We start from the raw sequence: 13,946 nt of genomic DNA, 5'->3' as shown, positions 1-13,946 counted from the left end.
GTCTGCTGCTGGTGCCAGATCATGTGGGGTTTTGTCAGAACTGCAGCAAGAGAGATTACCTGTTGGGTTGAAACCTGATTACAGAGATCACCAAACTACAGTCTGTACTGGGAATGTGAGGAGAGAGTATATGTTTGGGCAGAGCTGAGTTGGTTAACTGTTGAGATTCTCGGATTTCAAACCCTGCTGAAAGATCCAACAAAGTAACAAGTGAACTCTGGATCCATTTTAAGCAACAACCCTTTTTGACCAATGCAAACCAAGTTCTTTTGCCGGGCTGGTGCTGGTTCGCAGATCTCAGAACCAGTCACATCATTACGTCACTGTACGTCTCCGCTCTCTCAACAGGCATCGCAATTATGTTGTCTCTTTACAAATGTTGCTAATGGCTTTACGAGTCTATGTTGGCATCCAAACACGACATGTTCATCACATCTGTTCTGCTCGTCTTAAAATGTTATGGACGGTGATTACGTTCTTATTATAACACTGAACGCAAGATGTTGCCATTAGCCTTTGTTGTAAGCTAGTGCTAGCCTGTATCGATCACATTGCAGTTAAGCAAATTAAATCAAATGAATGACACACGTCTGAGTTGGTCTTGTCGGTCACGATAATCCCGCGCCCAGTCCCTGACATAAGACCAAGACCATCAAAGAGTTGGTGCCGATCTGGAACCAGTTTTCCTAGCCGAGAGCCGGTTCTTTGGCAATCGAAAAGCGAGGAACTGGTTCATGCTTAGGCCCCGGCCCCGAACCGGCCCTGGATCTGCCTTGGTCGTAAAGGGGTATTAGTGATGCTAATTATACATGTGAGTGTACTGGGGTTAAAGCTGGTGGAGCAGACCACATTTAAGAGTTTGGAAGTGGGTTGTTAAATGGCAATCCTGTTACAGTCCTTTTGTAGTCCAGCATAGGGCTGAAAAAAATAATTAGTAAGTCAATCAAGAGAAAGTTACAACAGCATTTTCTTACCAAGAGAATCAAGAAATCTGAAGCTAGAGCCAGGAGACAGTTAGCTTAGCACAGGGATGTGCAATATGGCAAACATCTCAGTATAAGTCATTTTAATATCTTTAAAAATATATAATGCATTTTAGGCAGGGTTTTTTAAATATTGTGATAGAATGGGTTTAGAAAAAATATATAAAACAGCTATTTTTATATGGTTCTGACATTGTACATTGTCATATTGCCCAGCCCTAAAAAAAGACAAGAAACAGGGAAACTGTCATGTATCAATACTTGAAAGTAAAAAAAAGAGAAATGAAAGAGGTGTGGACATTAACGTCCAAAAAGGGTAGAACATGAAGTTTAAAGAGAACTAGTGAAAGAAAACAGAGAGACAGCAAAAGCTCTAGAGCAAGAAAGAGGGAGGGACCCAGTGCATCATGCTGAGCAGTGATGGCAGTTTGGTAATTTGTGGTAAGGGTTGCTGGCTGGGTGTGCCCATTTTCTGCAATGAAAGGAGGAAGTCAAAGAGGAGAGCAGGCTCCTCTCTCATCTTCAGATTAAATGACTCAAGAGGGGCAGCTAGGAAGCGGGTGAGTCAGCTGGAGGAACAGACAGACGGTGCTGAGTAGGATCGCCCTGAACAGTATCTTACTGTCACAATCTCTACTGATGATTAGGGCAACAATTAAACTGAATTCTGTCAAAATCGCCACATAGACAAATGCAATATACAAATAGCAGCTGGCGCAATATTTGTTGAAGGCAAATAATGTGTCAAAATACCATTTCTGAATTCAGTATTGTGGTGCTGGTGCATTTTACAGACTTGAAAAAAAATATTTGTTTGATACAGATCATCCTAAGAAATATAATGACTAATAACATATTGAATAATATTGTGAATCATAATCCCAATTACAATATCAGTCAAAATATTAGCAATTAAGCCCTGTCTCCCCAGCAGGGAGTGACAGGGACTCACTCACGTCTGATTCACACAAACTCAGTCACAAACTCTTCCTTTCCTTCTAACCACAGACTCTCTGCTGATAAAGCTTTTGTCTGACTTTACTCCAGGTGTGGAGAAGGTAAAACATCTGATAGGATTAGTCATTCTTATGCAATTTCAATCATGAATTGAATGAACAGTGAGATTAAATTTGTGACCAAATTCATCAAGGACCCTGAACCCTTTTTGAGAGCCACTCATGGCTCTCAAATGTGATGTCATGTGTTCTGTGTGAGGAGAAATTAACACAAAAGGCTATACTCTCCTAGTTCTGTATTGCAGCTTAGCAGAAAACTACTTTAATGCGCTTACAGTCTGATAAAGAACTGCAAAATCACCAGTGTTGTGAGCTGGTACGCAGGCAGCTGCATGTTGGCAAAGCCCATTAAACCCAGTGTCACCAAGCGTGAGCCAAGTCCTGTCTAATGCTACGGAGAGCCAGCCGCAGCCCACTGCACGACATGAGCACAGACAATAGGCCTGTGTCTCCCTGTCTGTCTGTGTGTGTGTGTGTGTGTGTGTGTGTGTGCAGGATCAGCCCTGCTATCCTACTAGGCCTGAATTACATCCTGGCCCACAAGGTTTGGCTCGGACCGGCCCAGCTCAGCTCAGGCAGCAGGGGGAAACAGAAAGGCCTGGGGCCCCTCTGCACAGTCAGACCCCCTCCTCCCAAAACAACCCACCTCAAATCTGGACAGCCAGAGACAAAAGCACCAAGGAAACGCCTGCTTTCTCACTGAAAACGCTATCTGTAATGTTACCAACATGAGCAACTTTCCTGTTCATTTATTTAACAAAAAAAAGGGTTTTCACCACTCCTCTTTACAAAGTGACTGATTTTTTTTAAAGGGCAGCAACATGCTCAACTTTTTTTGAGCGTGCAGGCATGCCTGCATGCACTGTTCTCTCCATTATCACCATCTATATGAGCCTGTGTTGAAGTTTGGCTGTTGCTTAGCACCACTCAAGCTCTTTTCTTAAAGAAAAGCCAAAAACATCTGCACAAACAGCTGTTTGAGAGGAGAGGACACCTGAAAGAAGGTGTGCATGAGTCAGAGGACAGTTGCCACATGCTGGCCCTCATTCATTACACTCAGCATTGTGTGCAGATGGATCTCACTCACCTATGGACACCAGCTTAATGTTCTCCTTGTCCAGGAACTCCAGGGCCACCGACACGTTCTCCAGCTGCATCTGGCGGAAGGTGGGCCTCTGGTTGTATTTTCTGTACATCTTCTTCTGGGACAGGACCTCCAGGAGCCCGATGAGCCGCAGCCCGTCGCTGAGGTCCGTCTGCAAGTTGCCGATCCTCTTGTTGACGCATTTTAGGTGCTCGTTACACCAGCGGGTGAAGGTGTTCTGCTGGATCCTCTTCCACGGCGCATCTTCGGCCAGGTCCTTCTCCGTGGCGGGCATTTCTGCGTCCTTGTCCGTGGAGAGAGCGTTGGGAGCGGGCGCGGCGCTCTGGTGGATCCGGGGGTGTGAACCACTCATTTTTATCGTCTCGGCTGTCTCTTGGTTCGCTGGCTCTTTCTCTGGGTGGAGTCTGCTCAACTTTGTGTGGCCGCTCCCTTTTTCTCTCTCACTTTCTAGCTCGTCTGTCTGACAGAAAAGAAAAAGAAAGAAAGAAAGGAGTGAACACGGGAAAGTAACTTATAGCCCGGAGACAGATATTTTGCAAAAGTAGGCGGTTATGGCACCGGAAAGCAGAAAAGGGAGACATTTTGGATGAAACTGAAGGCACACGTGATATGCACAAGGAGGCAGTTCCATGACACACTTTTTCATTGCCAGCAATCCAAAATTAACAATAAAGTGACTCACATTCAAACTAAATCAAGATGGCAGTCAGTAATTTCAGAAAACAGAGGGAAAAGAACAATCAACATACTTCTGGACACATTTTCCAAGAAACAACACAAAAGTATCATTTTATTTGATTGGGGTTTGGTCTGATGAGTCCAACTTTACAACTAATGAAAAAGTTGAACATTTGATGATCTAAAATGGATTTTAGCCTACATGCCTGACTCTAATAGCGGTGTATGTTTTAAGATATTTTGTCCTGGTGGTGGACTGAGTGGACGGCCAGGGTGGGCATTCACCCCCCTTGGTGCCCCCGTGCTTGAAAAAACACCACAAAAGTTCCCTCTTGGATGCCCCCATGGCATATAAAGCATGATAAAGGGCCATCTGGGGCCCTTCTAGTAAACACACTATGATAATGTCCCCTCTCGGGTTGGCCTTGAATGCAGAAAACATTTAGAAGAGCCCTCTAATAGAGAAATCATAATGATATGCACTCCTGGGTGGCCTTAAACCACTGATGCATCATTGATTATTTGTGGACAGTTCTATTACTCTCCCTCTTCTACCCCATCATTTATTTCCTGTAGTGCTGTGGCATGTGGAGAAGCTAATACTTTTCCCATGTTCAGGGTCCCTGTGATTGTATTTGCTCATCTAATGCTCATGTTCTTGAGTTCCTAGCAGCAGAGGAGTAAATATTAAAGAGCGTCAGTGTCACCACATGAGGTCCCAGAGTTGTTTTTTTGTGTCTGTCGGTCTGCATGCAGCTTAGTTCAACTTTCTTTTTTAGCGCAGTAGTCTTCACACATGGACAGTGGGCTTATTGAGCATGTATTTCCAAGCATGCAGTCTTAATGTGTGCCTTTGTGTGATGTCACAGTGTGTGTCGCCTTATCTTTAAAGAGGTTACAGTGTGGATCAGCCAGACGTCTAGACGTTGTCTGTTTGTCTTTACTACACTGAACAAACAGTCAGATGAGATCACACACCAAGTATGTATTATATGATGTCCTTCTGGTTTATAGCAGCCAGCAGTTTCTCAGAATGTATAAAGGTTTATGGTGGGAAGGTTCATTTTGATATTTTTTTTTAATTCATTTTCACTAAAAACTTAGTGACTGACTGACATCTCAGCCTCTGTCTGGTCTCATCAGGAATAAATTCTTCTTTACAGAAAAAATGCATCATAAACTGGGGGCATGGAGTTGCATCATGGGAATTGAAGGATCCAGCATTTTTTAAGCTAAAAGTCAGAAAATCTTGACCTCTGCTGCTTCTGTTTGACCATTATTTTTAAGTCCCCCATATTTGTGACAGCGCAGTATTTAATTGCTGTGCCCTTTTCACATGACTTACTCCCTTTTTATTACATTTTCAAGTCTCAACAGCTCACACAAAGTTCAAGTCCTTTGTTTTATTTTCTTGCTGGAGTATCAGAACAGCAGTGGCTGTAAGTCAGAGGGAGAGATGTGACTCTGCAGCTTTTTGACTAAACATGGAGCTCTGTGCCAGAAGCCACAGTGTGGCCTGGAGCCAAAGCTTTGCTTTTGTGTGGATGGGAGTCTGTGTGTTTGTGTGTGTCTGGTCAACGGAGAATCTAAAGAATTCCCTTCACCCCTGTAACAACCCTGGAGCCCCAAGCCCCTTAATAACACCCTAATAAAAGAGCCCTATTAAGATAACACACACACACACACACACACACACACACACACTTATTTGGTGTGTGATTGATTCATGGGTTAAATGCATAAATGAGCTTCAGAAAGCACAATAAATTGTTGCCTGGAAGTAAGTGAGAGGTGAAAAAACTGGTGAGATATTCACTGTGGCCTATTGTTTCAATGGAATTTGCCACAAAACATGGGGCGGGGAAAGAAAGAGATGACCAAGCCACATTAAAATGTCCCAGGGTCTGAGGAGCAGACTGATCCCTCTGGCTTGTCATGTGGCTCCATCTAGTGGCTGTTTATGGTACTACATGTTCAGGTTCCACTCTGTATCCGCTCCCCTGCTGCTATTTTTCTCCTCAGTTTTTTTTTTTCACACTCATGTCATGTCCTCTTGGCACCTTTGCTTTGCTAAAAGTAGCCACTTGTAATTTATCTCACCCCGAGTCTTCTCCTCTTTGTCTGTAATTTGGACAACTTTGCAACTTAATTAAATACTTATTTTGTGTTTTATTTGTGGATCATAACTGACATCTATCTATAAAAGCAAGAAGCATCTGTGTGTGTGTGTGTGTGTGTGTGTGTGTCTAGTTCATATCTCTCGATCAGAGAGATATGAACTAGACACACTAGTCAGACTGACCTCAGATTTCGTATGTGGGTTGTGCATGACACGAAAGTGTGCATCCTCGATTTTGAAGATTTTTTAATTATTTATTCATAATATCATCATTATTTATGTAGGACGTGTTGCAGCATTGCACTGTTTCTGATTGGACGCCTTTTGGGGGAGCTCCGCCCCCTTGTGTGATAGGCCTACACCTGGTCAGTAACACAATTCACTCTGGATTTACACCCTGACTCATCTCATCTGGAAGTCTATTTAGCCTACCTATCTTTAGGAGTTTTAAAATGCGCTACAAGGTTTGATTTGGCCATAATTGAAAAATCTACTTAATCTCCGACTATACGAATACATACTTCCTACGAGTACTGCACTAGTGTTTTTATAATGGCTTATGTGTAGATATTCACATTTGCTTTAGTATAGAAGAGCCTCTCACTGAGCAAGGTTATTTCATATCATAGTGAGGCAGTCTAGTGGCACATACCATACAACCTTTGTTTGTTGCATGTCATACTAATGCCAAGTGTAATAGTAATCATTATCTACATAATAATAGATACAATCTCTTTCTCACTCTAGATAATGAATACTTTTATTTTTAATGCTCTTTTGAAGATGAAACATCCTCTACTGGGCTTTTGGTAGCAGAGAATCCAGAAATAAATGGAAGTCTGTGTCCAATAGAAGCCGGCTTCAAATAAAGCTGCGTCCCTCTACAGCTGAGCTAAATAACATTAAAACAATGAAACATTACTAGCAGAAACTGTTGTGCTTATTCATTTTGAAAAAGCAAAGGTCAGTAGGGACATGCCAAGACTTGTCCGACCAATGGTGTTATCACTCACTTCACACATTCAATAAGTCAGGGACAGACCTGCTTTACTGCAGTCCAACCAAAAAAAAAAGTTTTAAAATTTCATAAACTATGCTGGTATTAGTATTGTTTTGAGACAAATGCAAGGATGAGATTTATAACAGATCAAAGCCAAAGCTTACAACAAGGGAAATAGCGGTATAGGACTTTTTGTTTTTTTACTGGATTGCCACCACAAAAAAAACCCCAAAGGGTGGAGTGCAGGGTTAAGGGCACTGATATTCCTTTAATATTTATGTCAGGTAAGAATGAAGTATTGAGAAAATAACTAAATGAAAGATAAAGAGCTAACTTTAATGAGCAAATACAGGGCGATGCTATGTAAAGATCTTATTACACCTCAGATGCTGAATATTAGATTAGATATTTAATGAGTCGCAGTTAGTTTAAACAGTTAAATTTTTGGGTGAATGTTGACTTAACAGCCTGTCCTCCCAGTCACAGGACTATCAGCAAAGTACCTGCCTGCAATGCCAACAGCTTCTCACCATCATTCACCACACCCGATCAGCCGCAAGCTGAGCAGAGCAGAGCAGATCATAAAGGAAGTTAGATGAACGCTGCACACCGCGCCTCTAACCACACAATACAGATAGAGCGTGGGGAGAACGAGCAAGTCAGATGCACAGATTACAGCAAAGTTAAGGCCTTCCCCTTAATGTCGCGTGTGAGTGTGTGTGTGTGTGTGTGTGTGTTTGGGTGGCACTTGTTAGGTGAAAGTAGACCAAGAAGTGTCAAATAAGGACAAGGTTGGTCTACAAGTTTACGTCTCACACTTTCGATGCCAGCAACCTCATCCTTTTCTTCTCACGGCTCTCATCATCTCTCTCTTGATTATAAAGGTTTTATGAAACTGAGAAGTCGCAATAAGATATTGAAATGTCTCTCCAACTGCCTGGGGAGTCAGTAAACAACCTGAAAACAAAAGTTTTTTTCTTATCTGTGTTTTAGATGTCAATAGGAATGTTATGACCAAAGTATGAAACCATGCCAGAAAAGGTTGGAAACAGTTGGTTACATTCACTCTGAGTATATAAGTGGAACATTTTCAGTATCATCAAATAAAAGAGAGCAGAAACATTAAATAGTAGTGTGTAAAAAAGAGGGGGGGGGGGGTATATATATATATGCACTAATAAGTCAAATGAGTCCTAACCATGAGACACCTTGTCTTTATTTTCTGGGTTTTCTGAGACCTTGCATGTTATTCCCTCTTCCCTCTTATACTTTCACGCTTGTCCACCCTAAATTTCACAAAATACTGTTCATACTGTCAAATATACACGTTCGCCTATAAAGTTGGAATTAAATATTTTTTAGCTCTTCCCATGAAATAATTGTGACAATGTGATTTAATATAGACAGATAAAGTGTATGTCTTCTCAAAACTTTGTGTGAGGATTGTGTCTGAAAACACAATGATTCCAACTTTATGGGCGACCGCATAGATCATTTTTAGATTTAGAAATATTTAATTATAAGGAACAATAATGTATGGTTTCTGATTTTAGCTGCTCCAGTTCTGCCTCTCAGACCTGCATTCCACCCTCACACTCAGTATTCACCTGTGTATATATAAGTAGTGAGAGAGATAGGTAGATATACAGATCTATATATATTTATGTATATATATATATATATATATATATATATATATATATATATATATATATATATATATATATATATATATGTATGTATGTCTCCTTGGTGAAATTCAGGGTTAACACTGCAAAAGTTTTTTTATAACCTTATCCAGGCCTCCTGCTGTTATTTCTATCTCCTGCACCAAACTCTGTGCGTCCTTTTTTGTTTTACCTCTATAGTGCACTTTCTACAGATGTGAGTATGGGTTATTACAGTTTTTTGTAACTTAATTTGTTCTATTGTTATTATATTTTTGTTTATTTATTTACCTTTTCTCGTCTTTATTGTTTTTATTATTATAATTATTACTATTATCCTTTTTCTTCCCACTCTTGTCCATGTGGAGGGAGGGGGGGTTTAATACCTAATGTTAATTATACCGACTCTGAAATGTGGTACTTTGTTTGAAGATTTCAATAAATAAATTGCTTTAAAAAAAATTTTTAAATGCAGTTTTTATGAGTGAAAACCACTAGAATTCATTACTGACCAAGTCTCCCGCCAGCTGAGGGCGCAAGCAGCACACACCCCCCTCCCAGCTCCAGAGCAGTCAGTGGATTGCCTTATTTGGTGCGGAGCCCCTAATTGTAACACCGGAGAGATGCTTCAGTCCGGAGGAGCGTGCTCGTGCGTGATAGCCCATAAACAAAACTGATGTTTAGGAATGAAGTGAGATGGGTGGATGAGCTGCTGCTGAGACTCTGTGACTGACTGACCGATCACGGGTCAACTGTCACACTAAATGCACCGAAACATGTGTGTGAATAGGCATCAAAGCGCAAACAAACCAGCTTCAGATTAGAAAAGTTAGTGCGTAAAGTGTGGCACACATGGCCAAACATGACAGATAACTTCAAGACGCGCAGTCACAAGACTGAAGTCAACACCAACCATCTCGCACAGACAAGTCACGCAGCATCACCCTCACTCTCAGCAGCAAACTTACATGTGTGTTGTAGCCTCTGGTCTTCAAGTGTGTGTGTGTCCCGTGTCTCTCCGGTCCGCTCAGTCAGTGCGCAGCAGCCAGCAGTTCCTTTGGTCACAGAGGGTGTGTGCGTGTGTGTGCTGCAGCGAGGTCCCGGACCTCCCTCCCCACGCGCAGTCCCGGTGGGGGGAAATGGGTGTATTGGTTGTGCTGGTGGCGTAAAGACAAAAAAAGAGATAGTCCCTCCGCTCCTTCGCTCTTTTCTACCTCTGCGTCTCTGTCTCCGTCTCTCTCTCCCCCCTCTCTCTCTCTCTGTCCTCCGCCGTGAGAGCCTTAATTGGTAAAGCTAAAGAAGTGCTGGGGGGTGTCACTCCCTCTCTCTCTTTCTTTGCTCCGAGCCTCTATTTTTTCTTTACATGGTTGACGTCATGACCGCGCCTTCGAGATTTTAAAGGTATGATGTGACCGCTCGAGCAGTGCACAAAGCACCCACATCTTCACTTTATTTCACAATGTGTGTGTGTGTGTGTGTGTGTGAGAGAGAGAGAGAGAGAGAGAGAGGTCCCCACATCTCTCTGCACCCTCTGTTCTCTCTTTCCTGTTATCTGTTATTGTTCAGACAGATGAAATGTAATGTAACGTGTGGTGTCTCTCACTGAACACACAGAGTTGGGAAGGGTGTGTGTGTGTGAGAGAGAGAGAGAGAGAGAGAGAGAGAGGGAGAGAGAGATGGGTTGTGTGTGTGTTTGAGCGTTCTCCAGCTGAGCATTGGCTCAGGAAACAAGAATGTTCGGCCTCTGCTGTGCCCTGTACTTACAGTTCAGCAGTCTGGTGGGAGGACGGAGGGAGGGAGGGAGGAGAGGGGAGGCTGTGGGGGAGGTGGAGAGGTTGGGGAGATTTAAGTGAGAGTGGAGGAGAATAAGGAGGGATTACAGACTGAAGAAGACATTAAGAAAATCTTTTGAATACAAAGAGCCTCGGAGGAATAGACCTTTTCAGTGCCGACGTCATGATTACGTGTTAGCTGGAGCCAAAACAGAGGAAGCAAATACGAATCACCTCAGAGTGGTAAACTACGTAATCTACCTAAAATGTCATCTTGCAGTGTTGTTGGGTGCCAGAATTGAAGGAGTAATGTGAATTATGATGCATGCTGACACCCCTGGTGGACTCAGGCACTGTGGGGGCAGCTGCCCCCCTTGGTGCCCCCCTGTTGGGAAAAAAACGCAGCAAAGTGCCCAGTTGGATGCCCCATGGCAGATAAAACTTGATGAAGTGCCCTCTTGGTGCCCTTAAATGGAAGAAAACATGATGAAACCCTCTAGGGTAGCCTGAGAATTAAAAAGATGTCATCCATCTATCCGTTTTCTTCAGCTTTCTCAGCTCGCCAGCAATGTTTTCAAGCTCTTCCTGGGGGACCGAGATGTGTTCCCAGGCCAGACGAGCTATATAATCTATCCAGTGTGCTCTGGATCTTCTTCGGGGCCTCTCACCAGGTGGAAGTGGCCATGACCAGAGGTGAAGGTTAGAAGGTAGATGGACTAGTAGATGAAGAGCTTCGGCTTCCGACTCAGCTCCTTCTGAGACTGCAACAAACCGCCTGTCCATCTCGTTCTACGTTAAACTCAGAGATACTTGGGGCAAGCCTGAGTCTGCCACTGGCTAACTCTGGCAAAGACAGTTATGTTTAAATTTGATAAGACAATAGGTTTGGACTGAGGCGATTTCAAAAAAATGTCTGTGTTATTAAATAGAGGTTCTATCATATACATCAGAAGGTTTGTCATGCCCACCAACCATATAAATTGCTAAAATAGGAGGAATTTTCGATATTTTATAACTCTTTAAGCACAGTAGGCTACCTAACCTTGTTAGTTGTATGTCCAGATATAAAACAGGCCATTGGCTAGGCAGAACTTCAGATTGCACAACACAAAACCCGCCTGTTAAATCTTCACTCTTAAGTCTTGTATGTGACTTTTCAGGAGTTTCTCTTTATGCTTGGTTTCTCCATCAGGTGATGTAAATGTCTGGCTTTTCCCCCCAGGTAGGTGAATCATGTCAGATCATCCATCCATTAAGTGAGAGCATGTAGGGGTAGGCCAATCTAGTCCCATTAATGTTCTGCTTCATCGACAAGAAAATGTTATAATGTTTGCCACAGAAAAGGGAGCTATAGTTCAACATTTTAAGAACCTGTATTTTTTAACTGAGTGTTTGTTAGGACTTGTTGACTTGTGCTTGAAAAGTGCTGGTTAACAGATATTTTATTATTGGGCATAGGCAAGGTAACTGTTTCAACTGTTACCTACTTAAGAAATACTGGATTTGACCTCATCCCATCCACCACCACTACCACCAACGCTAAGCAGGATGTGACGTAGTACTCGACACCACAACAACACCCGTCATTTTTAAAAGCCGGCAAAGCAGTGTTGCCAACTTAGCAACTTTGTAGCTATATTTTAACGACTTTTCAGACCCCCCTAGCAACTATTTTTCAAAAAAGCGACTAGCTACAAATCTAGCGACTTTTTCTGGTGTTTTCTGGTGAGACTTTTGGAGACTCGTTCTTGCTCTTCTAGAACGAGTCTAAGCGGCACAGTCCTCCTGCAGCAGTCTCTCCCAGCTGCAGTCACAGAGCCAGAGGGGATGTTAACCCCTTAGCGTCCAGTCTGCAAATTGCTAATAGGCTAACAGTTAGCTCTGTAGCAGTACAGTGTGTATGTGCTGCTGCTGTAGGAGGTGTTCACTTAGTGATCTCTGTTTGTTTACAACAAGCACCGGACACTCTGTGCACAGTTAGTGATGCCGGTTAATTCACGATCACTATGTTTATGATCAGCGGAGACGCTGTGCATAATTGGCCATGCTGCTTTGTTTATGATCAGCGGCAGAGGTTGTGCACAGTTAGAGTCGGTGGCCACAATTGCGTCTCCCGTGAATCCGTCATGTATGTGATCACGGATCACGGACGAAAACCATACATCACCTCCAGAGTCTCCAAATCCCTCTGGGGACCTTTTTGTAATGGAGACACGCAGAGTGAGTGGACATTTGAGAGGGCGTTGCCTGACCCAGAGGCCACTTTTCCCCCTAAAGGAAACACGGCTAGTGTCTGGTCTATTTTGTCCGTTGGAAAACATCAAAGAGTTTCAGCCATACATGTTGTTGTCCAACAGGAGGACAGGAAGCAGTGCTGCCCAGCTTCAGATAAGACGCACCATTGGCGACAAGACGACTTCTCACTTGATTTATTACCTCAGAAAATATTACCGTGGCAAAATTATGGTCTCGATCGCTGGTTTCAAGTTATGCCCAATATAATATGATGTCAATTGTGCAAATAATGGTCCCATTTAGGAGAAAATAGATGATAAAGAAGCTTATGATTTTGGGCGTGGTTACCTTAATCACTATCACAGCGAGCTCTCAATCAGGAGAGAAGCTTAGCAGAACAAAGTGTTTCCATGGCAACATGTACATCTAGACAGCTGCGAACTTGTTTTGTGTGCTTGCTTGCAAAAGCACACTAATTGTTATTCCTCGGGACAATTATTCTTCCGTTTCTTCCGTGTCATTTTTCGGTCGACTACTCCTCCCAGAGTTTTTGCCGCACATACACAAAAAAGGTATCAAACCGACCGGCTCAGCCATGACAAGTGTGCTATGACTTTTCTAAGGGTTTCGACAAACGGTTTTCAAATTATTCTGCAAAAACACGTCAAAAAATCCCCCCAATGTAACCCTATGGAGAGTCTAGAGTGGTGATGTCATCAAACAGAGTGTAGAGGCAGAGAACGAATTGTCAAAAAATAAATTTGAAAACTGCACTCCAGGCCGCAAATTTCACTCTACAGAAATAATTTATACATAGAAACGTAGGAAAATTTGTCCTCTCACTCACAATCCTCTGGTAAAGCTGTCAGAGTTATAGTTTTGGCGCAGGACGCACAGATGCACAAACAAAACGCACCAACTGCCTCATTGGCTCCCATATTAAAAATGCAGGAAGATTTCTGAAAATTTTTTTTTTTACAATTTTTTAGATCGCTCTAACAAAGCTATTTTTTCATCTTTCTTAAAAAAAAACATATGTAGACGTTCAGGAAGAACTCAAGACGCTTAAAGTGAAGTCGGATCAATGATAGGTATTATGGTTTTGTCAAAAATGGTTTCTGTTCGAGGCCAGAATTTTTAGTTTGTCCACCTCTGGCTGCTCAGTGTGGCAGAACTGTCAGTTACTTTCAGTTGATTGCTCTGCTCTTATTGGTCGACTCCACCTGGCCACGTGGTTGCTTAGCTACCAAAGCCCCCCTCCTCCAACACAGACATTCTAACTGATAACTGTCAGTTTACTCTAAGTGAACAGACATGGTGTTTCTTCATAAAACATGAGACCTTATAACTTGACCATACATTGTCCAATCT

At 42.6% G+C, this 13,946-nt stretch overlaps 1 protein-coding gene across 3 annotated transcripts in view; it reads right to left on the bottom strand.

The window, feature by feature from the left end:
• flna (filamin A, alpha (actin binding protein 280)) overlaps positions 1-9,755 on the bottom strand; it is a 65,071-nt gene extending 55,316 nt beyond the window's left edge. For all 3 annotated transcript variants that reach the window (XM_059332588.1, XM_059332590.1, XM_059332589.1), the window contains exons 1-2: positions 9,537-9,755; positions 3,087-3,564 (exon numbers count right to left, since the gene is read on the bottom strand). In XM_059332588.1, the coding sequence (XP_059188571.1) occupies positions 3,087-3,456 (370 nt within the window). In that variant the 5' untranslated portion in view covers positions 3,457-3,564; positions 9,537-9,755. The remainder of the gene's footprint in view (positions 1-3,086; positions 3,565-9,536) is intronic.
• Between the last annotated feature and the right edge of the window lie 4,191 nt (positions 9,756-13,946).

Source organism: Centropristis striata, chromosome 5, assembly GCF_030273125.1.
Source record: "Centropristis striata isolate RG_2023a ecotype Rhode Island chromosome 5, C.striata_1.0, whole genome shotgun sequence".
In the NCBI taxonomy this organism is placed as follows: domain Eukaryota; kingdom Metazoa; phylum Chordata; class Actinopteri; order Perciformes; family Serranidae; genus Centropristis; species Centropristis striata.
The sequence above is the reverse complement of the archived record's forward strand: the minus strand, read 5'-3'. Positions and strand labels throughout refer to the sequence as shown.